Source organism: Peromyscus eremicus, chromosome 2, assembly GCF_949786415.1.
Source record: "Peromyscus eremicus chromosome 2, PerEre_H2_v1, whole genome shotgun sequence".
NCBI classification, from domain to species: domain Eukaryota; kingdom Metazoa; phylum Chordata; class Mammalia; order Rodentia; family Cricetidae; genus Peromyscus; species Peromyscus eremicus.
The window spans coordinates 72199567-72223809 of record NC_081417.1 but is presented as its reverse complement, the minus strand read 5'-3'; the positions used below and the strand labels follow the sequence as shown (position 1 = coordinate 72223809).

Genomic DNA, 24243 nt, shown 5'->3' with positions numbered 1-24243 from the left:
CAGTCAGTTGCTCGCTCCCCTGAACAACCACCCAATCACACAAAGGACTGCTTGGTTTGGAGTAACAGATTCACAAAGAGCTGCCTGACAAGTGTATGAGGAGGCTCCTTTGTACTTACTCTTCATGAATTCCCCCAATCTAGTAACACCATGCATAACTAAAGTGTAGTTTCCAAACCTAAAACTGAAGTATAGTTTAAAACTGGCATTGGTATAGTTCACAGACCATTAGATTCCTCATTCCACACTCATTTTGTTAGATCTGGGAAATTTTATCATGTAATCATGTATTTATCATGTATCATCTCGTCACTCATCTGTTCGTAATTCTTACAATTTTGTTATTTCCTGAATATTATGGAAATGGAACTGGAAATAGGCAATATTTTTTTGATAGAAGATCTTTTCCTCAGTGCAATTCTTTTGAGATCCATTCAAATTGTGATGTATTTTTATAGTTTATTGCTTTATCTTGCTGAGTAGTATTCTATGGTAGGAGCATCCGTGACACCTTTAGATATGGTTTTTAAAATGACAGTTGGCATCTTGTATTGTAATTGTTTGTGCAGCACTTTTTCATGAACAGACTAATGTTCCATTATAAGCTCATCCCTGATATCAGCACATATGTCCCAAAGGGCTTAAATTACTTTATCTGCTGTTTGTCTGCAACATTAAAGGTTGATCATGGAAAGAAGCTAGCTCTGAAGATCTAAGCACATAACTTTTGTATTTGTACACTGTGCTGGTCAGGTCAGTATTTCCTGTCAGCTCACCTCTGTCTCTTTTCTTTTGTCACAGTCTGCATGGAAGAGGAACCCACTCATCTGAGGCTGGGTGTGTCCATTCAGAACCTGGTGAAGGTTTACCGAGATGGCATGAAGGTGGCTGTGGATGGCTTGGCGCTAAATTTTTATGAGGGCCAGATCACCTCCTTCCTGGGTCACAATGGAGCAGGGAAAACCACCACCATGTAAGAAGAGGGTGTGGCTCCCACAAGATCTGCCACGGGAAACCCCTGCTTAGAAATGCAGACCTAAGGGCTGGAGAGATGGCTCAGAGGTTAAGAACACTGCTTGTTCTTCCAAAGGTCCTGAGTTCAATTCCCAGCAACCACATGGTGGCTCACAACCATCTGTAATGAGATCTGGCACCCTCTTCTGGCCTGCAGGGATATGTGCAGACAGAACACTGTATACATAATAAATAAATAAATCTTTAAAAAAAAAAAAAAAAAAAAAGAAATGCAGACCTAAGGAAATTGAATTGGTCACTGGGCTAAGACTGGAGCATGATGGGAGGAAATGTCTCACCTAATCATGAGCATGCTTTCTGAGGTCTAGATTTTTCTAGGTGTTTTTCTTGTAGCCTAAAACAGGCAGGGACCTTTTGATGACCTTTCCCATGCATTGCTCAGAACTCCTTGGCTTTCTTAGAGTCTGAGGTGGTCTGTTTCTGAGTGGGTTGGTTTAGAGCTGTGAAGCAAGAGACTGGAAGGAAATAAAGATCAAACAGGCTAGAGAAAGAAGGATACTTCCAGGAAGTCTGTCTCTAAGCAGATGAAAGAAGGCCTGGATAGTTCTCTCCTTCTCCCTTCTTTGGGACCTGTGAGGACCAAGAAAGTGCTAGAGAATACCAGTTAATTATAGTTTATAGTGTGCCCACTACCCCCACCCCCATTCCAGAGTTTGATCTTTGGGGGGTGACCAGTTTTCATTGTTATTCAACATAAAACCAGTACTTTATGATCATGACGAAGATACTCAGAAATTCTACCATGAAACACAAACATTTCTGTCTTTTAATAATATGTTCTTGTTTGTTCATATTTCATGTACAAGATATTAAGCATACAAAATATGTTCTAAAGAGCACATCCTGTTATAAATTAGGAGTATAGTTTTTCAGATGCTCTTACCAAAACTTCCATTTCTAAGATACAGGCTTGTGCTCAGCTATTCACTAAAGCAAATGGCCTTTTCCGTCTCTGGGCATCTATTAGATTCCATTCGGAAGGAATAGAGTGTCCAGTGGTAGGATCTGCTCTCCCTGCCCTGGCTCTGCAGCACTGAGAGGTGATGCTGGGTCTACCTGATTGTTGTTACTCTTCTCCTTAGGTCAATACTCACTGGGTTGTTCCCCCCAACTTCCGGCACTGCCTACATCCTGGGGAAGGACATTCGTTCTGAGATGAGTTCCATCCGGCAGAACCTGGGAGTCTGTCCCCAGCATAATGTGTTGTTTGACATGTGAGTAACAGAAGCACACAGAGAGGCGCCGATGCCCTCCCCCCCGACCCCCGTTGGTGACCTGGGAGTCATGGTGTTCTGAGTATAGGGGTACTGAAGAATTCCCCTTCTTTGGGTGCAGGGTGGTGGGTCTTATCTCTCATGGGCCACGGTGACCAAGTTGCTTTTTGATTTCAGGGTAAAAAGGAGGTGCAGTTGTCTTAGTGTTCTCTTATCTAAATTCATCAGCTTGGGCTTCTGGACCTCCCTTTCCTTAGACTTAGGGCTTGAGACCCATTGAGGTTCATTGACTCTGAGTGAATGCTGAGGCAACGTGGTGAATAGAACAGTGAAGTGAGAACTATCTGAAAACCTGGAATTTAAAGTTTTAACTGTCTGCATCCCTGTGACCAGGTCTGCAGGAAACAGGATACAAGCGATCCATTGTATTTCAGCTTTCATGTCCCAAGAAGCTCCTATTGCGGCTCATTATTTGTGTACCCCGAATTCTTCCTTCTGGTTACCTTTTTTAGAAACATTATTTTTCAAAGGCAAGAACGATGTGGAAGAGAAGAAAAATGAGCCCAGGTACACCCATCCTGCAGAGCCCAGAGCTGACCTGCCCCTCTCTCCCCCGCAGGCTGACAGTCGAAGAGCACATTTGGTTCTACGCCCGCCTGAAGGGGCTCTCAGAGAAGCACGTGAAAGCGGAGATGGAGCAGATGGCCCTGGATGTTGGCTTACCCCCCAGCAAACTGAAAAGCAAAACAAGCCAGCTCTCGGGTGAGTCCCAGGACCGGCCTTCTCCATCTTCCGTTCCTTCCTCCTCCAGAAAAACACCCCAGAGTCCGAGACTGGGTGGTTGGTCACAGAAGCCTGTCCCCCTCTGTCTCCAGGGGACACCTCCAGTCATCTGTCACCACTTCCACCTCCACTCACCATTTGAGGTTGTTCATTGCTCTGTCCTGTAGGTGGGATGCAGAGAAAGCTGTCTGTGGCCTTGGCTTTTGTGGGTGGATCCAAGGTCGTCATTCTGGATGAGCCCACAGCAGGTGTGGACCCTTACTCTCGCAGGGGAATATGGGAGCTCCTGCTGAAATATCGGCAAGGTACGTGTTGTTACTTATTTCAAGTCATGAACTGGGGTAGAGGATGGCTCTTGAGAATTGTGGCTGTTTTTTTGTTAGGGTAACAGAGTTGCTGCTCAAGAAAAGTATGGAGCCTTCATACTCAGTGCCTATCCTGTGTGAGGGAGGAGGCCTGGTTTGCAAGATACTTAAAGCTTATGCTTCATAATTTAAGGGCCTACCAGAAAAAGCAGAAAGGGCATAGGCACACACAGATACACACACACACGTCTCAGATTCATGAGCACAGAGGCTGGGTTCTTGTTTATTTTGGCCCTGCTTGTTGGGAATGCCTGTAAACCTCTTAGCCCACTCACTGGTTCCCAGATAAATACTGCCCTCCTTCTGTAACAATGCAACAGCTGTCGCCCAAGATTTACCCTCCTGGGGTCATGTCTATGGAGGTTAAAGACCTTCCCCTGGTCTTTCTCATATGCGACATCTCTGTTGTCCCTGCCACTGTGGTCAGCGAGAATTGACAGGTCCCACTGTCACATCTCCTTGTGTTTGTGCCTGGCAGGCCGCACCATTATTCTGTCTACACACCACATGGATGAAGCAGACATCCTGGGAGACCGAATTGCCATCATTTCCCATGGGAAGCTGTGCTGTGTGGGCTCCTCCCTGTTTCTGAAAAACCAGCTGGGAACCGGTTACTACCTGACCTTGGTCAAGAAAGATGTGGAATCGTCCCTCAGTTCCTGCAGAAACAGCAGCAGCACTGTGTCATGTCTGAAGAAGGTGAGCAGCAATCTTGGGGCTGGGCTGGTTGTGGGGACTAGGCAGCCAGGGCTTGTTGGCTTAGATGGCTTGTACACCCATGCCCCTGGTTGTGAAGATGGGGCGACATTCTCCTTGCTTTGAGGGCCTGTTGTAGTTCATCACAGCTCCTGTGTGGAAGGCCCGAGAGACCTCAGTTCCAACCATGCTAGTTCCGTTGCAGCCCATTTTATTTTTATTTTATTTTTTTTATTTATTTATTTTTTTTGGTTTTTTTCGAGACAGGGTTTCTCTGTGTAGCTTTGCGCCTTTCCTGGGACTCACTTGGTAGCCCAGGCTGGCCTCGAACTCACAGAGATCCACCTGGCTCTGCCTCCCGAGTGCTGGGACTAAAGGCGTGCGCCACCACCGCCCGGCCAGCCCATTTTATTTTCCTTCTAAAGGACCCTGAGTGATGGAGAAAGTCCTTTGAGGGCTTTATTCTATCCGAGAAAAGAGACTTGGTAAGAGGTAAGAAGAGCCTTAGCCACAAAATGCCCCGCCACTCCTGCTTATTGCCTTTAAATCTCATTGACCTTCACTTTGAAACTGTGAAACATCAAATATTTATTATACACGGCTTTACCCCGTGTACTACCTGTGGGGTTAAAAGAAAATAATGGTGATAGACCATTTTTGTTCTGTTTATAATATTTTTTACATTTTTTCTTCTCAAACTGTAATATGACCCAGGGAAGACAGTATTGTGTTTATAGTCTCAGATGAAGGAAGTGAGGATTGTAGGGATTTGTAGTGAAGGTCTCCCATCAAGTACATCACCACTGGGACTAGAACCCTGGATCTCTGTTTGCTTCTCTTTTACATGTCTGACATTTATTTGTGTGGTCAAACCATACCACCTACTTGCCCCCTGCCCCCAGCTTTGAACTCCAGTCTGCTTACTTTCCTTCTATCTGGAGCCTCCTTATTCAAGCGTGGTCTGAGGACTGGCAACATCAGGCCCAAGGGGGAATTTGTTAGAACGTGGTGACTTGGGCCCACTTTAGACCCACTGAATCCATATCTGCATGTTAATAAGGTGCCTGAGTAACTGAGTGCATATTCCCATCTGGGAAGCATTAAACTAGAAAAGCAGTCAGGTCAATCCCATGCTGGGACTTGTTGGCAAGTGTCCTGTGGCAGCATTGATCTGAGGCCACAGTTCTCTTGACGGTCACTCACTTTGCTGACCTCTGTCACTGCAGTCAGTGAGGCCATCCACATAGAACACACACATGGGTGCAGTGGCCTCTGAAGCCATGGGTGCCAGCTGCACACTTCCCAGAAAAGCTTTCTGTTCTGGTTATATATATATATATATATATATATATATATTCAGTAGAACTTCCTGGATGCCCTCTCCATCAAAGGTGGTGGTGTCTATACCCGGCTCGAGCCCTGACCCGTTCTCACCTCCTTCTTTGCCATCAGGAGGACAGTGTTTCTCAGAGCAGTTCTGATGCTGGCCTGGGCAGCGACCATGAAAGTGACACGCTGACCATCGGTAAGGACTCTGGGGTTTCTTATTCAGGTGGTGCCTGAGCTCCCCGCAGCTGGGCAGAGTGGAGGCGGAGGAGGAGAGGTGCAGAGGCTGGTGGCGCTGACTCAAGGTTTGCTGCTGGGCTGGGCTGGTCCGGGTGGCCGCGGGAGTGAATGCAGCTTGGTGGTGGCTTGGCCTAACGCTTGCTGGGGAGCATGGGGTTTGGTCTTGGGGCTGGAAGGGCAGTATCCCAGAGGACAGATGTGACTGGGAGTCTGGGGAATGCCTTGGGGGGAGGGGCTCCTGGATGAGATGTTGGAGGGCCAAGCAAGCAGGAAGAGAGTTGAATTCGGCATATAAGAATGAGAGCCTAGGAGATGAGGAGTAGTGTTTCAGTTTCCCTTGAGCTGTGCCTAGGAGATAGGAGAGACCAGTATCACCAGTGGCATATGGAATAAAAATGTCAAGCTGGCTGTCTCTACCCAGTCTCAACATCTGGCTTTATGCAGGAAGATTTCTGCTCCCACAAACTGTTGATTATCCATCTTTGGAGGTAAATGAAGAATAGCATTATCTCAAAGTTGACAGAAGGGCTGAGCACTTTATGGTTTCCAAGCTCCTCTTAGAAGAGTCCTGGTACATACACATTAGACACAAGGTTTCAGTCTTAGCAAATCATCTACCCATCATATACCTAGAACCTACAAGTGCACCTAGCTTTGATGACGTAAGGGTGAATTAGAGGCAGTCTTGGCTTTCTTGGAGTTTTCAGGCCAGAGACGAACGGTCCGATAGGTTTTGGTATCTTAGGACATACGGTGTGTAAGTAGTGCTTTGGCGAAGGGAGACGGCATGATGGACTGCCAGCTCTTGCCGTAGAGTATCTGAGATGACTGAGCACCTTCACACTCTGGTCCCTGCAGATGTCTCTGCCATCTCCAACCTCATCAGGAAGCATGTATCTGAAGCCCGGCTGGTGGAAGACATTGGCCATGAACTGACTTACGTGCTGCCGTATGAAGCTGCTAAGGAGGGAGCTTTCGTGGAACTCTTCCACGAGATTGATGATCGGCTCTCAGACTTGGGCATCTCCAGTTACGGCATCTCAGAGACCACCCTAGAAGAAGTAAGCTCCATGGCTGTCGGTGTACAAAGACCCAACAATCCCAAGGCCAGAGAGGGCAGCCTACATTGGAATGAGATTGCTATAGCATTGATTACCAGGATTTTTAAGTCACTGACATTTGGGTAATACTAGCCCCAGTGAAGTATTCAGAGTGCAGTGGGAGATAGCAGGGTATAGAGGTATTAGGATTGCTGCCTGGTGTGAGTAGTGTTGTGGCCTAGTGTCAACACTCATATATAGTAAATGACTAATATTTATGGACAGTCCACTGGAGCCGTGCTGAACTTGATGACTTTTCTTTAAATTTTTGAGATTGTAATTTACTTATAATGTTTCTCCCTTCCTTTCCTTCCCTCCATATCTTTCCAAATACTTCTCCCTGCTCTTCTTCAAATTCATGGCCTCTCTTATTTTATTGTCTTTATTTTTTGTACTTTATATTTTTAATGATGTTTTTTACTTGCTCCTTGAGAATATAATACATTTTAGACATATTAATTTTACTTTTCCAATTTCTTTCAGACCCCCTCCCTACTTCTCTACCCATCCAACTTCATATTCTCTCTCTTGGAAAAAAAAAAGCCCATGGGATCCATTTGTGTTAGCAGACTTTCTGGGTGTGGGCATGCCTGGTATGTGGTCAACAAACCAGTATCAGTCCACTGGTGGTGTTTGGTTTTAAACATTGAAAGCTCATTTCATGGTCATAACAGGATGAGAATTAATAGTGAAGGACGTTGATCTGGGATTACAAATCAGGGGTTTGGAGCTTCGTAGCCGAGGTGATCTTTACTGTCTAGCAATGCTTCTCTTTAGAGATGTGAGGTCACAAGCCTTGAGGCCTGGAAGGGGTGTGGACATTGTCCAGCTTGGCTGGCACCTGGGATGATTGTGCAGCACTCTTCTATGCTGACAATGAAATTTCAAAAGCTCCTCTCTGTGCCTTTGAATCAGGATTTCTGGAGACACGCATGACTTTGTACTTCTGTTACATGCTTCCTGCAGAGTAGTCTGTAGACAGGTTTGGAAATCAGTGACCTCATTCATTTTCTCTACTCTAGTGTTTATTTCTGTAGGAAAAGGAACCCATTCCCTTTTGGCCATTATGTCTTGGATAAATCATCACAATGTGGTCCTGCTCAGAGGTCTGAGACCAAAGTGACTTGCCTCATTCTCTATAGGTTCAGAACGAACTTCTGTCGTATAATATTGTTTGATTTTGGGAAGAGTTGTCTGCATCGAGAGCTACCACACCTGAAGGCATGTTTTCTGCCCCAGATAGCTTCTCTCAGAAGTGGCTCTGATAAAACTGTTGTTGATAAATGTGACCTCCACCTTCTTTGTCTTAAGGGCCTGATGTGGGATTCCTTAACGTGATCTGAAGCAATAAGTTCTTTCATGAAGTAGGTGCTCACATTGTCTTCTGCTCTGATTTTTCAGATATTCCTCAAAGTGGCTGAAGAGAGTGGGGTGGATGCGGAGACCTCAGGTAACCCGGCTGAGTGGGCTGCACACTCCTGGGGTAGGCTTTCTGCAGGGTGTTGAAGCTGTTCCCTGTTTTCAGCCTTCCCTCTGCATCAGTCTGGTGCAGTCTCATTCACAGCATATGTGTTTGCTGTGGGAAGGTTTGTTGTGTTATGTGGAAACAAACTGTGGGATTCCTTCCTTTTCCCTCTAGATGGCACTTTGCCAGCGAGACGAAACAGACGGGCCTTCGGGGACAAGCAGAGCTGTCTGCGCCCATTTACTGAAGACGATGCTATTGATCCAAATGACTCTGACATAGACCCAGGTTCGAACGGGCAAGATCTTTGTTCTGTTGTTTGAACTTGAATTTGTCTTTTATCTGTTTCTCGGCTATGTCTTTGATGGCCCTTGGCTAGGATCACAGATCCCAACAGGATCCAAAGCAAAGTGAAAAAAAAATGAGATAGCCCCTTTTCAATGTGGCATGTCTGGTCAAACCTGAAGAAGCCCACCATCGTCACTTCATGCAGTAGAGCATTTTCATAGATGGTATGGGAAGATGGCCTCCATTCTCTGAGCCCATTTCCCCATTGCCATTTCTGTAAGGTTCCAGTTTCTGGCACACCTTGGGTGTTTTAGTCATTGAATGAAAATTACTGAATGGACAGTTGAAGGAATCAGAGGGGAAGTTGTGTTCTTAAACATGCATATTTTGGATGACTGTGTCCATATATGTTTGAGAGAGATGAAATGAAACAAATTTGTAGACTAAGTGTCTCAGGAGTCATTAGTTTCAGGCAAGGATAAACAATTTTTAGGAGCAGGAAATTACCTGGTTCTCCTGTCTGGCTAAATAGGTCTGGCTTTTTGTTCTTATTTCATGTTTCATTGTCAGCCCTTGGATGTTTTCAATGTGCCCACTTTTTAGCAAGCGTATAAAAGATAGGAGACTAATTGCAGTGTGTGTCAGCCTACATGACCACTTCATTGAATGTAAGAATTGAATGATGACCTGTTCCATCGGAAGAGCTTGCCACTCTGTTATTTGTGAGCACATCTTTGCTTGTCTCAAGGCACCTTCATTTTTCTGTGCTCCTCAGATGAGGACTGAACATACTCATTGAGGAATATAACTTTGAGCTAGAACTTCTTAAATGTGGCTTTTTCATGAAAACCCTTTACTTTGGTGATATACTGAAGGCTGCAAATTCTAGTTCCCAAGATCAGTCAGTCATATATAGGTAAGATTGTAGGTGACCCTCTTTATTTTCTTCTCACAGAATCCAGGGAGACAGACCTGCTCAGTGGGATGGATGGCAAGGGCTCCTACCAGCTGAAAGGCTGGAAACTCACACAACAACAGTTTGTGGCCCTTTTGTGGAAGAGGCTTCTGATAGCCAGACGGAGCAGGAAGGGGTTCTTTGCTCAGGTGAGATGTGCTGGTGTCTGCCTTCATGGACTGCAGGCTCTTGGACCAGTGAGGGTGGGGTAGGACTGTGGCCAAGATGTAGATAGTGGGACCAAATTAACTCTATGTCCATACTAGTTCTGCTTCTTGCTGTTCGATTATCTGCCAGCCAGTGATTTCCTTGAGCTTCAATTTCTTCATCTGGAAATGAGGCCTGATATGTGATTGTTAGCAGAATAAAATGAGTTTATTTATGATGGAGTTTGACATTGGTGGGGGTCATTTAGATGAGATCATAAAAGGTGATACAGTGTAGAGAAACTGGTTGGGCAAATTCGACTCTCATAACACAAGACCTGCTATGCTGAGATGTACTTGATAGTGCACTTATTATTAGAAACATGGTATTTTTCTTTAATTATGGCTAACTGCTGTGAAGAATACCAGAGTGCTAAGAATGTAGCTGGCACACAGATCCTGCATGTCATAGTTTGCATGGTGAGTTGATCAGTTGGAGTGGAATACATTGTTTCACTCTATGACATGAAGAACTATAGCGAACATTTCCATAGAGTTTTCCCTGCAGGCCACCTGGGCAACACTAATTTATGAAGATCGCAGACCTGAATTTCCATTGATCACTGGCTGACTTTTCTCTGATTCATAAAGCTCTCGTTTGTGGATGGTGATAATAACACCATAAATAACCATGAAATAAGATATTAAATAGGCTAATTCTCACTACAGTACTTTCCAGTGGAATTATTCATTCAGTGATAATTTTCTATATTGAAACCCAGGAATACTAAAACCAGAATTATCATTTGATTTCTTATGACACTGGGGATGGAGTCCAGGAATGTGCACATACTAGCTCCCTACTACCGAGCTACATTCACAGCCAGGGTTACCATTAAATCACTGAAGTTTTGAAGGGTAAATTTCTCAGAATGAATGAAAAGATCTTTTGGTTGGATCTTTAGTTGTTTTCAGAAGAAGGGTTATATAAAGTTTGGGGAATTTCAAGAAAGGATTTAGAGAAGTATGCTTTTTCATGGTGCACACAAGAGAGACAGTGGCTGCCACTACTTCTGGTGGGGGAGGGCATTGCTATAGAGTTGGTTCCTTGTTCTCAGTCCTCAGATTGACAGATGTCACATGGGACCCCCTGTAGTGTAGACAGAACCAGGATTCAGGTCTTCTGTAGCCTGGTCCAGGGCTGTTTTCTCTCAGCCTTCTACCTGAGTCTCTGACCCAGACTGGTTTTTCTCAGTCTTTAGAGACACAAAGGGTAGGACTTAACATTTAGTCACTCTGACTCTTTACTCAGTGACCATAGTCTTCAATTTTGTGCTGTCAGCTTCAGGAAATGCCTTGGGAGGAAAAGGGTTCAGGCTCCTTTGCCTAGTGCTGCCAAAATTACATTGGTAGAATTCAGTCATGGGCCTTGCCTGTACCCCTCATTCCTGTGTTACTAGTCTGGGGCGCTGGCTGGATTTTCAGGGGCTTTCGCCTTAGACTTCTAACCGTCTTCCTGTGGTCCCTCCCCCTCCAATGCCTGTTTGTAGATTGTCCTGCCGGCTGTCTTTGTTTGCATTGCCCTGGTGTTCAGCCTGATCGTGCCACCCTTTGGCAAGTACCCCAGCCTGGAACTACAGCCCTGGATGTATAATGAGCAGTATACATTTGTCAGGTACGTGTTTGTGTTCTGTGCCTCGGGGCAGAGGTGGGTTCACACAGACACACAGGTTCACACAGCATTTGCTGTACTGAGAGCTGAGGAGTCAGAGTCCACAGTTCCACAGTGGGATGGATTTTCTCATGATGGTTGAGGCTCCTACAGAGCCACTAACACAGCAAAGAACATAGTAAGTGATTCCTGAGAAAACAGGCAGAGCTCTGCTGGGCATTTCATCCTGTGTGTTAGGCTGTTGTTGTCAGGAGTGACCAAATGTGTTTTAGTTCAGTAATCACTAAATCCTTCAAGTTTAGGGTATTAGCTAAGTGTGCATCTTTAGACAAGGATGCTTCCTACTCCATAGTGATCCTATTGAAAAAACAAGAAGATAGGGACTTTCTAGACCTTGTTTACTACAGGTTTTCTTCAGTTCTACTGCACTGGTAGGTCTGTAGAGGACAGTGTCAGTGATACAGAGGGAAGTTTCAAAAGGATTTAAAAAGGCACTCTGTCTCTTTCTGGGGTGTGTGTGTGTGTGTGTGTGTGTGTGTGTGTGTGTGTGTGTGTGTGTGTATGATATGTATGTATCATATATAAATAATGAATTAGTCTTTTTCTCTAGCTCACTTTCATTTTCTATGGTTAAAAGTTTGTTTGATCCTCTCTAGCTGATGACCTAGTATTGCCCATAGCTGTAGATCATGGCATGAGTTTGTGACATAGACCCATTATTTCTTGGACTTTCTAATTGTTCATACAAATAATTAATAAAATCTACCTTTCTGTTTTTGGAAGGCTGTGGCTGTCTGTGTCAAATGAATAATTTTCCAAGTAGTTTTGAAATACTGATCAGTAATGATTTTCTTTATTTCAAATGAAGTGCATATGTCTGTGTGTATATATAGACACACACACATACATTCATATGTAACCTCTTTGTACATGCTTCCTTGGAGGTACCATATGTTACCCTGATGTCATATGTATGAAGCTCCTTGCAGGTGGCTTCTGTGTTTTATTTGTTTTAGTTTTAAAAGCCCGTTCCCTGAGAAGTACTTAGTAGAGGTTTTTCTGTAGAAAATTTTTTCTATTTCCAAATCCTTAATTGGATGGACTACTGATCTGGATGTCTCTCATGTACCTGCAGTAATGATGCTCCAGAGGACACAGGCACCCAGCAACTCCTGAATGCTCTAACCAAAGACCCAGGCTTTGGGACCCGATGTATGGAAGGAAACCCAATCCCGTGAGTAACACTTCAGCCACAAGCTGGCTTCCTATCATGGCCACCTAGTTTTCCTTCTGATGCTATGGCCTGTTACATTGTCACCGTCATCATTTTGCCCTTTCGTCAGTTTTTATTTTAAAAGGCCACGGAATAACCTGAGAACTTAGGAACAAATAGAATCTTCTAACATCCTTCATAACAAATCATTACCAACATTTGTTTACTCTTCTACAGCGGTAAAGTTGAGTACCAGAGTAGACCGGCGGCGTGTGCAGTTTATAGCTTTGCTTATCAGTTTCTTCCCTTTAACCTGAAAAGATGACATAGTGATTTTTTTTTTATAACAGCAGACACTTTCTTTTGTACAGCTGCATATTTTTATCAGATGTTCAGGACAAGTTTTGAATAGTAGGTAAAGAAACTCAGTGGTATGCCCAGTTGGCTGTGTGTACAGAAGAAGCAAGTTGTGAGGATGCTGTGTTGAAGCCAGTGGAGAGGTGATGGGGAGAGAGCTGGGGCTGGTGGAGGTAACTTCAAGTTTGCAGGGCCAAACAGAATTTGTGCCTCGGGTCATAGAGCCACACACAGTGATAGCTAAGGAACCGGGAGAGTTGGTAAGGTACTAGAGAACTAGAGAAAGGAAATTTGAATCCCAAGCCACAAAGGGGAAGCTAGCAATCTTGTGTCAGAGCACTGAACATGATGGCTTTGTATACAAGACCCAGCAGATTTCCAAATGAATGGTTTCTGCGTATTTATCAGTTCTTAATTAGTATTTGTCTTAGTGACTTTTCTGTTGTTGTGATAAAACACCATGATTAAAGCAACTTATAGAAGGAAGGGATTTGGGGGTGGGGAGCTTTCAGTTCCAGAAGAAGAGAGGAGTCTAGGACCACCATAGTGAAGAGAGCTGTAAGCAGGCAAGGGTATGCTGGAGCAGCAGTTGAGAGTTCCTATCCTCATCCACAAATAGGAAGCAGAGTCTTTTGAATGGCATGAATCTTTTGAAATCTGAAAGTCTTCCCCCAATGGCACACCTCCTCCAGCAAGGCCATACCTCCTAATCCTTCCCAAATAGTTCTGCCAATTGGGGAATCAAATATTCAAACACGAGAGCCCATGGGGCCATTCTCAGTCAAACTACCACAGTGTTAGATGATATGTGAGACAGTGTTCTGTCATGAGAAAACCAACTTCAAAGGAGCAAAGATTTATTGATGATTTGTGCGTTCAGAGTTTTTAGTCCATGGTTGATTGGCTATGTTGTTTTGGGGCCTTTGGGGGCTCTAATGGGTTAGAGCATCATGGTGGGCAATGTGTGTGGCACACAGCTGCTCACATCATAGAAACCAAGCCAGGAAGCAAAAGGAGGGAAGGAAGGGCTGGGTCCCAATCTTTCCTTTTAATGTCTGTCCTCAATGACCTCACTTCTTTCTTTTGGGTCCTGTGACTTAAAGGCTCTGCCAACTCCCAATAGCGCCACAATCTGAGGGCCAAGTCTTTATAGCGTATGAGCCTTTGGAAGACATCGAAGACTCAAACCATAGCAGATAGTTACTAAATAGTCTTGGTACTTCATAGTTAGTTCTGAGTGACTGGTAAACCCAGCAGCCAGTATTGGTTACAACTGAAAAGATGCTAAGGGTGGAGAAGGCCGCAGATTCTTCTTGACTTCACAGTACCTTTGGGATTCTATGTGAAGGTTTTGTTGGAAGAAAGGATGAGGGGAGGTAATGATGTGGTTAGCTGGATCCTTTGCTGGTAAACCGAACCACTGTATGGATTCAGGAATTGATTCCAGCAAAGGCTGTATCTATAGGAGAGAGAATTGATCAGACAGCTGGCCTACAGAGATAAAAGAAATGTCCATGGCATCAGAGGGTTTATGTGCTCTCTGAGCATCATAGACTCTCTGAAGCAGTCTGAGAGAAAGGGCTTCACCCTGCTAGCTCATACTGAAATTTAAATATTAGGTTTTGGGGAAGTGTTAGGACAGAAGGAGATCTGAGTAGAATGCTTTTTCAATGGTCTTTTGTGTGTCTTGGCCTTCTAATGGTCTCGTGTGTGAGTTGATAGATATCGTAGTTAAGAGGCCTAAAAGAGGAAATGATAAATCATTTGGAAAAACTGTTCACTCGTGTGCATATTTATAAACACATGCGCATACACAAACACACACACACACATACGAGATAGATTGTAACTCTATTTTAAATTGTAGAATCTTGAAAATTGGAAATCTAGAAGAAAGACTAGAAATGACAAGTCATTTTATACTCTTATTTTACCAATAGGAAAAAATGAACCCTGAGATGCAAGAGACTTGCGATGTGCGCCAAACAATTCAGTGCTCTAGGCAGAGATTAGGGCCTTGCCTTGTCTCTGAGGATGCTTGTAGCCAACCTCACTGTCCATCCATCGAGCATTCCTACTCCACTCAGCCCAATTCTCTACTCCTTGTAGAACATAAATTGGATTTTGCCATTCTCTATAAGATTTCCAGCATGCTGAGCATAAAATTCAAGCTCCTACCTATACCTGTCACGTGGCTCCTGTCTTCCTCCCTCCTCATTCATCAGCCTGTCTTACATCTCCTCACACCATCTTCCTGTTCATCGTCTATGTCCAATAGACTCATTTCTTCACAGGGCCTTTGTACCCAACTTCCCACTGCTTCTGCATGGAGTGTTCATTCTCCTCAATTCTTTTTAAATTACATTTATTTATTTTAGCGTCTGCATGCATGCCATGGTACATGGGTAGAGGTCAGAGTATAACTTGTGGGAGTTGGTCCGTTCTTTCTACCACATGGGGCCTACAGATTGAACTCAGGTTTGGCTGTAGGCACCTCTACCAACTGAGCCATCTCACCAGCTCGTCACCCCAATTCTGTAACTAGCTTGTTGTTTGTTTTGGCCGACGTTGTGTCTTTAGCGTCAATGATCTGTTTTCTTCACGTCCTCTCCTGTTGTTTTTGCTTTATTTGGGGGTGTGAAAATTGGATTTCTTGAGTTGTTGTCCAACACTTTCTGGTCTTGCAGAATCCGTGAAAGCAGAGAGTTTGGATTGCTTACACCAGACTCTCAAAGATGCAGAACACTGTGTGGCTCATAGTGGACGCATCACGTGTGCTGTGCCAACAGATGTTGGTCAGCTGGGTTGAACAGAGCTCACTCGGTGAGCATCTGGAGCCTGTTGATGTTGTATTGCCTGTGCGTTCTGTCGTTCCCCCGCTTCCCAGGCTGCCGTGAGAGCAAATATAATGAAGTCGTAGTCTTGTTTCAGATGGTAGGGCTGGGCACATGGGCCCTTACTAAAGAGCAAACCTGCGCTCTAAAGGCATCAGGGCAAGTCAGGCCCCTTGCAGGGGAGCCTACAACTCTTGGTGTCTCCTTTTACAGAGATACGCCTTGCTTGGTGGGGGAGGAGGACTGGACCACTGCCCCAGTTCCCCAGACCATCATGGACCTCTTTCAAAATGGGAACTGGACGATGAAGAACCCCTCACCTGCCTGCCAGTGTAGCAGTGACAAAATCAAGAAGATGCTGCCTGTGTGCCCCCCGGGGGCCGGGGGGCTGCCACCTCCTCAGGTGCGTCTCTTGTCGGTGTGACTGAGAAGTGGCTCAGGGTGGGGCTGGGAGCATCTGTGAAGCAGCAGGAATGAGTGAGGTGTGATGCTAGAGTTATTTCAGCCTTGATCTTACTTGAGAAACGTGAGTGGGTTTTGAGAGAGGAGTCTGAACTACATTGTGCCGGTGACTGCCACACCACTCTCACAGGCCCAGCTTCCTCCCCTGGTTCTGCCTCAGCCGAGCTGGTGGCTGTGTTTCCTCCTTGGGCCAGTTTTTTTTAAGTTCAGTATAAGGAAGTGAACTGCAAAAGTCAGGTGTATCTTATTAACTCTGACATTCTTTGGGGCTCTGAGTTTGGGAGGGAGATCTAAGTTCTTGTTTTTTTTTTTTTTTTTTTTTTTTTTTAACCTGAAAATTTCAGGTCAATATGATATCTCCCTGCTATTTCATCAGAATCCAGAATCTAGGTTGGAGGGTAGGGATAGATGATTTTCAGTGGGTGTACAAACTTAAAAGAAGTCTTGCTTGCCACCCTAAAATCACCTGATTCAGTCACCAACATAACTCCAAAGTACAAAAGAATTTGCTGGGCAGTTTGTCATGCTGTTTCCTAAATATTCTGGTGATGTGGGGAGTCCCATCCAGATATCCAGAATACTTTCTGGAGATAGTCTTGGCTTGGCATAAGTGAGGGCCAGGGGCTGATGGCAGAGTGGACCAGGTCTCGGTGGTTGGTGGCTAAATCTCTTGCCTGGGTCCTGGGGTCCCTATTGTTGTCGTCTGTTTTCTGCCCTGATTCTTGTCTGTAAAGCCACATGAGCTTGGTTTCTATGTGATGGCAGAGAAAACAGAACACGGCAGACATCCTTCAGAACCTGACGGGAAGAAACATTTCCGATTACCTGGTGAAGACGTATGTGCAGATCATAGCGAAAAGGTATCTCCCGTTGAAACCCGGCTTGCTCTCTACCATCGCTGAGCAGAGAAATCAAAGGCTAGGGATACAGACGGGAGTGGTGGGGAAATGGAAGATTGGGGTTCTGTGGGAAAGTTAGCACATTACATCACCGAGACAAGATGCTATGGGGTGTTGTGAACCTTAAAACTTCAACTGACAGGGATGAGGCTGCTGCTCTAGAATGAAAGCAAATGATGAATGTGCACTCAGATTTGACTCCTGACCCTCAGTAGCTGCCTGACCGGGGTTCAGCCCATTAATCTTGTGAAGTCTTCGCTTATGTAAAATGTGATATGAGTGTTGCATTCTTAACTGTTGTGAGAGCTAAGTGAAATGACATAAGCCAAGAGCTTTAGGTCCTCTCTCCTGGGTGGCTCCATAAACACGGGGTGTTCTGAAGCAAGGTCAGGGTAGACACAGTAGCTTTTCTTGCCTATGGAGCCTTTAAAGAGAATGGTAGATGCCTGGGACATGACGGCACAGTGCCCAGTGTTTAGTCAGTGCTCAGAAAATGTGTTCCCTTCCTATCAATGTGGTCAGGTGTCATGTCCCTGCCTGAAGTGACTTTAAATGACAAGGGTGTGCTAGAATGTGAGTAGACCATGCTTTTCCCAGAGCTGTAAACTTTCCACCTGGGATTTACCATTGCAATTTTAGGCAGGGTTTCACTATGTAGTTTTGGCTGGCCTGCAACTCTGTCTTTATAGACCAGGCTGGCCTCAAACTCATAGAGATCCACCTGCCTCTGCCTCCTGAATGCTGGGATTAAAGGCATGTGTCACCATGCCTGCCTATAAGGTGGATTTTAGATTTGGTTAATTTACTGTGTGATTCTCACATGAGTAAAGTTTCAGGGACAGCCGACAGGACATGATGAGAATGGCCTTCCTTACGTGGGCGTGACACTCCAATGCTGGTTACAGGATTGCTGGAGTCTCTGTACTTTGTCCTCAGGCAGATGTGATTACCTTTGCATCATCAATATGATCCGCACTTTCTGCACCTGATTTTTGGTTTGTCTTTTCTTCCTGCAGCTTAAAGAACAAGATCTGGGTGAATGAGTTCCGGTAAGTTGATCCCTTCTTTCCATTTTCCCTGTCAGCTTGAGTCTCAGGAGAATGATTTTGATGTAGGAGTCTTGGGTCAAGACAAAGTTGTAGGTTTGGGGACTGTTTGCCCTGGGCACACTCTTGGTATTATGTCACCATAGGGGCAGGGTACAAGGTGCTGCAGGCTACGGAACGCAGAGGCTACAGCCAGAGTTGTAGTAGACTCACTACAACTCTGGGTTGTGCACTGTTCATGGTACATCCCTCCGGAAGCCTCTGAAAGATTTGACATAGTAATTTCCTTAAGGAGATTCAGAAATCTCTTGCAGTCGTCTAGAGACTTAAGAAAGTAAAATGTCATGGGGGAAAACCTATCCTAGCTGTATTTTCCCCAAACACATCCCCAACGGTGCCTAGGAACTCAAGGAAAAACTGTTCAGGCCTTTCATATGACACAAGGTCTCGGAGGAAATGAAAGGCATCCAAACCATTTATTTCCAGTGTATTTCCACCTATTTTCCCCCTTCTGGATTTTGAAGGAGCATGTGTGAGTGGGGAAGGAAGCATTCTTGAAGTCAGCTTGCAGTGTGGGAAAATGAGTAGCCATGTGGCTGCTCAAGAGACCTCAAAGGCTCTGTTCTTGAGTTCCAGTTTTCCTGTCTGCCTTTTCTCCAGGGTTCAGAGCCCCTGAAACCCTGGGCAGAGCTGTCACAGACCCTCATAGTGGTTCCCATGCTGAGGAAGACAAGGCCTGTCTGTAGTCCTACTTGGCTTTCGAGACTCTGCCTGTCACCACTAGCCTTCACTTCCTGTGTGTAACATGGCTGCCTTACTCTGTGTCATTTGCTCCAGGCTCTCCCTGTTGGGCAGCAATCTTGAGAATTAGGATGCCTACATTTCACAAAAGGAGGCAACATGTTACTGTCCTTAGCCAAACTTTGATCCTAGTTTGAATAAGATATGGCTCTCAAAGAACCTTGTGTGCTGCGGTGTGTGCTGCTGAGTAACAGCTTGGGCTCACTACCTGAGTTTTAATGGCGAGCCTTTCTTTTAGGTATGGTGGATTTTCCCTGGGTGTCAGTAATTCTCAAGCACTTCCTCCAAGTCAAGAAGTAAATGATGCTATCAAGCAAGTGAAGAAACTCTTGAAGCTGACCAAGGTACAGCATCCATCCTGATACATGTCAGAAAAATGGGACTGGAACTGCTGGGACATGGGAGTAGTGGCAGGGACTCAATGTTCTGAACATGTTTGTATACAAAGCAGTTTCAGATAGACCAAACTACTCATACCAAACACAAACACACACATACACGCACACACTTACTTCTGAAAGTGTAGGTCAAACATGAACTCAGAGATTAAAAATACAACAGCTGTGTTCATGAAGTTAGCCAGTGGGTAAATGAATTAGGTTTCAAACACTTTTCTAAAAATAGTCATTGACTAAACTGGAAACAGGAAAAATGAATTAATTTACTTTTTTAGGCTGGTGGGCTGGTCTTCAAGACCTGCTAAGCCCACATTCATTTCTCTCTATCTCAGGTTTCCCAAGTTGAAATGACAGTTGAATTGGTCAGGTGACATGGATTCTGGGGTCTTAGATAGTAGTGCTAGGCCTAGAGTACTGTCTGAGTTAGGATTTCTGTTGTTGTGAAGAGACACTATGACCATAGCACCTCTTATAAAGGAAAAACATTTAATTGGGGTGGCTTACATTTTCAGAGTTTAGTCTATTATCATCACGGTGCAGCATGGTGGCGTGCGGGCAGACATGGTGCTGGAGAAGTAGCTGAGAGTCCTACATCTTGGCGAACAGGCAACAGGAAGTGGTCTGTCTTATTTGGTGTGGCTTGAGCTTATATGAGACCTCAAAGCCACATCTACAGTGACATACTTCTTCCAACAAGACCACACCTACTCCAAAAAGGCCACACCTCCTAAAGTGCCACTCCATTTTGGGGCCATTTTCTTTTAAACCACCACAACTAGGCACAACTAGATGCATCCTTTAAGCCATAGGATGCATCTGCATGTTTTAGTTGTGGGATGATGCCAAAGACTGAAGAATCTTGGAAATTTAGTATTTTATTTTTACGTATGTGTATGGGTGGTTTGCTTGCATGCATGTCTTTGTGCCATGTGTGTGCCTGGTGCCCACAGAGGCCAGAAGAGGGGATTGGCTCCCTTGGGACTGGTGTTACAGATGGTTGTGAGCCCCCACTTGGGTGCTGGGAATTGAACCTGAGTCTTCTGGAAGAACAGATGTTACTCTTAACCTCTGATCCATCTCTGCATCTCTCCAGCCTCAGAATCTTGGGGATTTAAGTTATGGGATTTTTTTGGTGATTCTTTTATGATGTGGTACCATGGCAACTCTAGTGCTGTGGATTCTGGTTACTTGGTTCTCAGAAATCATCGACTTTAGATTTAATTTCAGTGAATGAAGTGGTGATGGTCTTGGTTTACATATGGCTGCCTGATTGCTCACTATTGCCCCTTATCTCTGCAAACAAACACCACTGAGGCAGGATTCTATTGTTTACAGGACAGTTCTGCAGATCGGTTTCTCAGCAGTTTGGGAAGGTTCATGACAGGACTGGATACCAAAAACAATGTCAAGGTACGCTCCTGCCTGTGTTTTGCTAGCTTCTTACTAAGTAATAGTCCTCTGTTCCTTGACGTCTCATGGCCAAGTTGCTAAGGACATTCATGGCAGAAAAGAGCAAACTGTTAACCTTACTAGGGAAATGATACAGTATAGTGATTAAGAGAATTTTTTTTTTGTCCTCAAACTTAAAATGTGAACTGATGTGATCTGTGCCTTAAGCTACTTAACCTGTTTAAGTGTCAGTTTCCTAGTTAGCAGGCAGATAGTAACCATGTGATCTCTAACACTATGTGGGTAACTGGTCGAAAGTGTAAGGTCTTCATATAGTGCTGGTCCCATGGCCAGTGGTCAGTGGATCCTTATGTCTGTAATGCTTTTTGTTTGGTATGACTAACTGCAATTCCTGTCTGCAGTTTCTGTGCATGTTTTACGTACACACTCTCACTTCTGGGAGCATGGTTTGGCAGCATTACCCTGAGGTTGGTCTGTTTTCCTTCAGGTGTGGTTCAATAACAAGGGCTGGCATGCTATCAGCTCTTTCCTGAATGTCATCAACAATGCCATTCTCCGGGCCAACCTACAGAAGGGAGAGAATCCAAGCCAGTATGGGATTACTGCTTTCAATCATCCCCTGAATCTCACCAAGCAGCAGCTCTCGGAGGTGGCTCTGTAAGTGTGTCTTGTGTCTAAATGGCTGGCTGTGAAGGTGGTAGGGTGGGAAGGCACCAGAGGAAAGCTGGTTGTGACAGCTGGAGATAATTGTATTGTGTAAGCCTGGGTCGATCCAGAGTCTGGGCGGAAAATGATTGCTTTTCAGATCGTCTGGCAGTCCTTCTTGACTTGAAGAAGGAAGATCAGAGCTGTGAAAATTATGACATTTGGTGAACACACATAAACTGAATTAAAAATTGTTAATACAGTCCTAAAGTAATTAACTCATTAATGTTTCATTTGCTTGAAAATTAGTTTTTTTTTAATTCAGTGAAACATGCATTTAATGGTTTATTTCCTGAAATGTGTGTTAGAGTAACACACACACATGCATGGGTATGCTCCTGTACACGTGCATGAATTTGAAGGTCATTAGAGTCTTTGGAGTGAATGAATCTGGATTTGAATTTGGTGCTAAGCTTTCTAGGTATGTAATATTAAATGAGGTAATTTGTATAAATTGCTAAAGCCAGCGCCCAGGGCAGAGTTGCCAGTCAGCACATTACATTCCCCTCTCATAAGTGGGGAGTGGTACATTACTGTGTAACTACGGTAGAGTATTAATGTAATATTAATGGTACATTACTGCATAACTACTGCAGAGTATTAGTGTAATGTTAATGGTACATTACTGTATAACTACTGCAGAATACTAATCTTTACAAGACTCTGTACAATGGGCTTTCTGTATGTGTTAGATTGATATATATGACTTTTTATATGTGTAGTCTGATATATGCATCCTATTGTTTTCCACTTACTTAGAGCCATATGACTATCTTGTATGAGTAGCTTCCTAATGAGATTGCTTGCTCTTTTGAAATACTTCTCAAGCCACACTAACTTCTATATATGGAAGTTTTCAACTCACTTCTATAAAGTTAGAAACTGGAGAGAAATGAACACCATTAGACCACGCCCATATTTTGTTCTGTAGTTTCATTATGGGAGTGAACTCATTTTAACATTATGGAAACGAGTTTTACATTTGAATTGTTGGGTTTTTTTTTTTAAATGTTACTTGAATATAATTAGCTGGAACCCTGAGACAGAACATTTGCTGAACATGTGTTTGTCCCGCCACGCATTGGCTATGTTTATGTCTAATTGTTTACCATGTCCCCAGCTGCATCAAAGGTTCCTCTGATCTTTACTGCCTCTTCTCTTCCAGGATGACCACATCTGTCGACGTCCTTGTGTCTATTTGTGTCATCTTTGCGATGTCGTTTGTCCCAGCCAGCTTTGTTGTGTTCCTGATCCAGGAGCGGGTCAGCAAAGCGAAGCACCTGCAGTTCATCAGCGGGGTCAAGCCTGTCATCTACTGGCTCTCCAATTTTGTGTGGGATATGGTGAGGACACAGGGCTGTCTGTCTCTGTCTGAATCTCTATGGGGACTGTAGACTCCTGGGGATGAAGAAAAAACAGCCTTCACTAACACCAGGAAGTGCCCCATTTAGTCTAAAATTATATAAAATAGGACAAGGGAGAGGCAGATGAATGAATGCTTCTAGGATATATAAATATAAAAAACTAATTGCACATCGTGGGACCATCTGACCACTGTGACTACGGTCACTAACAACTATCACCTCACATTTCTTATGTGAAAACTCTCTCACACACAAAAAAGAGCATTTGTGCTCTTGCAGAGAACCTGAGTTTACTTCCCTGCACCACATTGGGCTCCAGAAGATTTGACACCCTGTTCTGGTCTCTGTGGCCATCTGCACACATATATGCAAATATTCACATAACCCTTTATCTTAGTTAGGGTTACTGTTGCTGATGAAACACCATGACCAAAGCAATTTGGGGGGGAAATGGGTTTATTTGGCTTACACTTCCACATCACAGTTCACCATCAAAGGAAGTCAGGACAGGAACTCAAACAGGGCCAGAACCTGGAGGCAGGGGCTGATGCAGAGGCCCTGGAGGAATGCTGCTTACTGGCTTACTGCCCCCTGGCTTGCTCAGCCTGCTTTCTTATAGAACCCAGGACCACAAGCCCAGGGATGGCCCCACCCACAATGGCCTGGACCCTCCCCTATCAATCACTAATTAAGAAAATGCCCTACAGCCAGATCTTATGGGGGCATTTGTGGTGATATTGTTTTTAATAAGACTGTTACATCTACAGGCATTTTCTCAATGGAGGTTTCCTCTTTTCAGATGACTCTAGCTTGTGTCAAGTTGACAGAAGACTAGCCGGCACACTCTAAAAATGAGAATAGAACTGAAAGAACCTTATTAAAACCCCCAAGCCAGTGCCTCTAACTTACCTGATAGGTTTTAACTTAGAGTAGGGTGGTTTTTTTCCTTAGTAGGAAGCCACTTGCCACTGAAAAGTCCATAGACTGTGTCAGCATCTTGTCCGTCCATTGCAGTGTATTTTTGTATTGGCTATACTGTATTGTTTTTGTTTGGATCAATATGAACGACTTCATAGGACTCTGAAGTTCCAATTATTGGTTAACGAGCTTGAGCTATATTCTCCTATGGCCTTTATTAATTATAAGCTACCCAAAGCAGATCTAATTCTTTTCCCAAACCACATTTCCTCAGACGTTTAAAGGCCACTCTCATTTAACAAACAATTCTCGCAGACGAGATGATATATGAGAATACACAAGGTCTCTAAGACGCTGTACAGATGTGAGTGATGATGATGATGGAGATAATGAGATTGCATATGCTAATTACACCAGGTTTCTGAGACCTGTCACTCTTCTGATCTAATTGCCCTTCCATGGCCATGCTCCAGTTATTAATATTCCTTTTGGAAAGGCAAGCCCAGAATTAACCTTGTGTTCAGGCCGTGGTCTGAAGGGTTACGAGGCTA

At 44.3% G+C, this 24243-nt stretch overlaps 1 protein-coding gene across 1 annotated transcript in view; it reads left to right on the top strand.

The window, feature by feature from the left end:
- Positions 1-24243, top strand: part of Abca1 (ATP binding cassette subfamily A member 1) — a 121729-nt gene that overhangs the window by 83720 nt on the left and 13766 nt on the right. Inside the window, exons 19-37 of the mRNA XM_059254355.1 lie at positions 802-973; positions 2118-2249; positions 2869-3011; positions 3200-3337; positions 3876-4096; positions 5546-5618; positions 6518-6720; positions 8161-8209; positions 8399-8512; positions 9468-9616; positions 11164-11288; positions 12421-12519; positions 15903-16092; positions 16917-17011; positions 18067-18099; positions 19136-19241; positions 20631-20705; positions 21193-21362; positions 22576-22753. Of these exons, the coding sequence (XP_059110338.1) occupies positions 802-973; positions 2118-2249; positions 2869-3011; positions 3200-3337; positions 3876-4096; positions 5546-5618; positions 6518-6720; positions 8161-8209; positions 8399-8512; positions 9468-9616; positions 11164-11288; positions 12421-12519; positions 15903-16092; positions 16917-17011; positions 18067-18099; positions 19136-19241; positions 20631-20705; positions 21193-21362; positions 22576-22753 (2465 nt within the window). The remainder of the gene's footprint in view (positions 1-801; positions 974-2117; positions 2250-2868; positions 3012-3199; positions 3338-3875; positions 4097-5545; positions 5619-6517; positions 6721-8160; positions 8210-8398; positions 8513-9467; positions 9617-11163; positions 11289-12420; positions 12520-15902; positions 16093-16916; positions 17012-18066; positions 18100-19135; positions 19242-20630; positions 20706-21192; positions 21363-22575; positions 22754-24243) is intronic.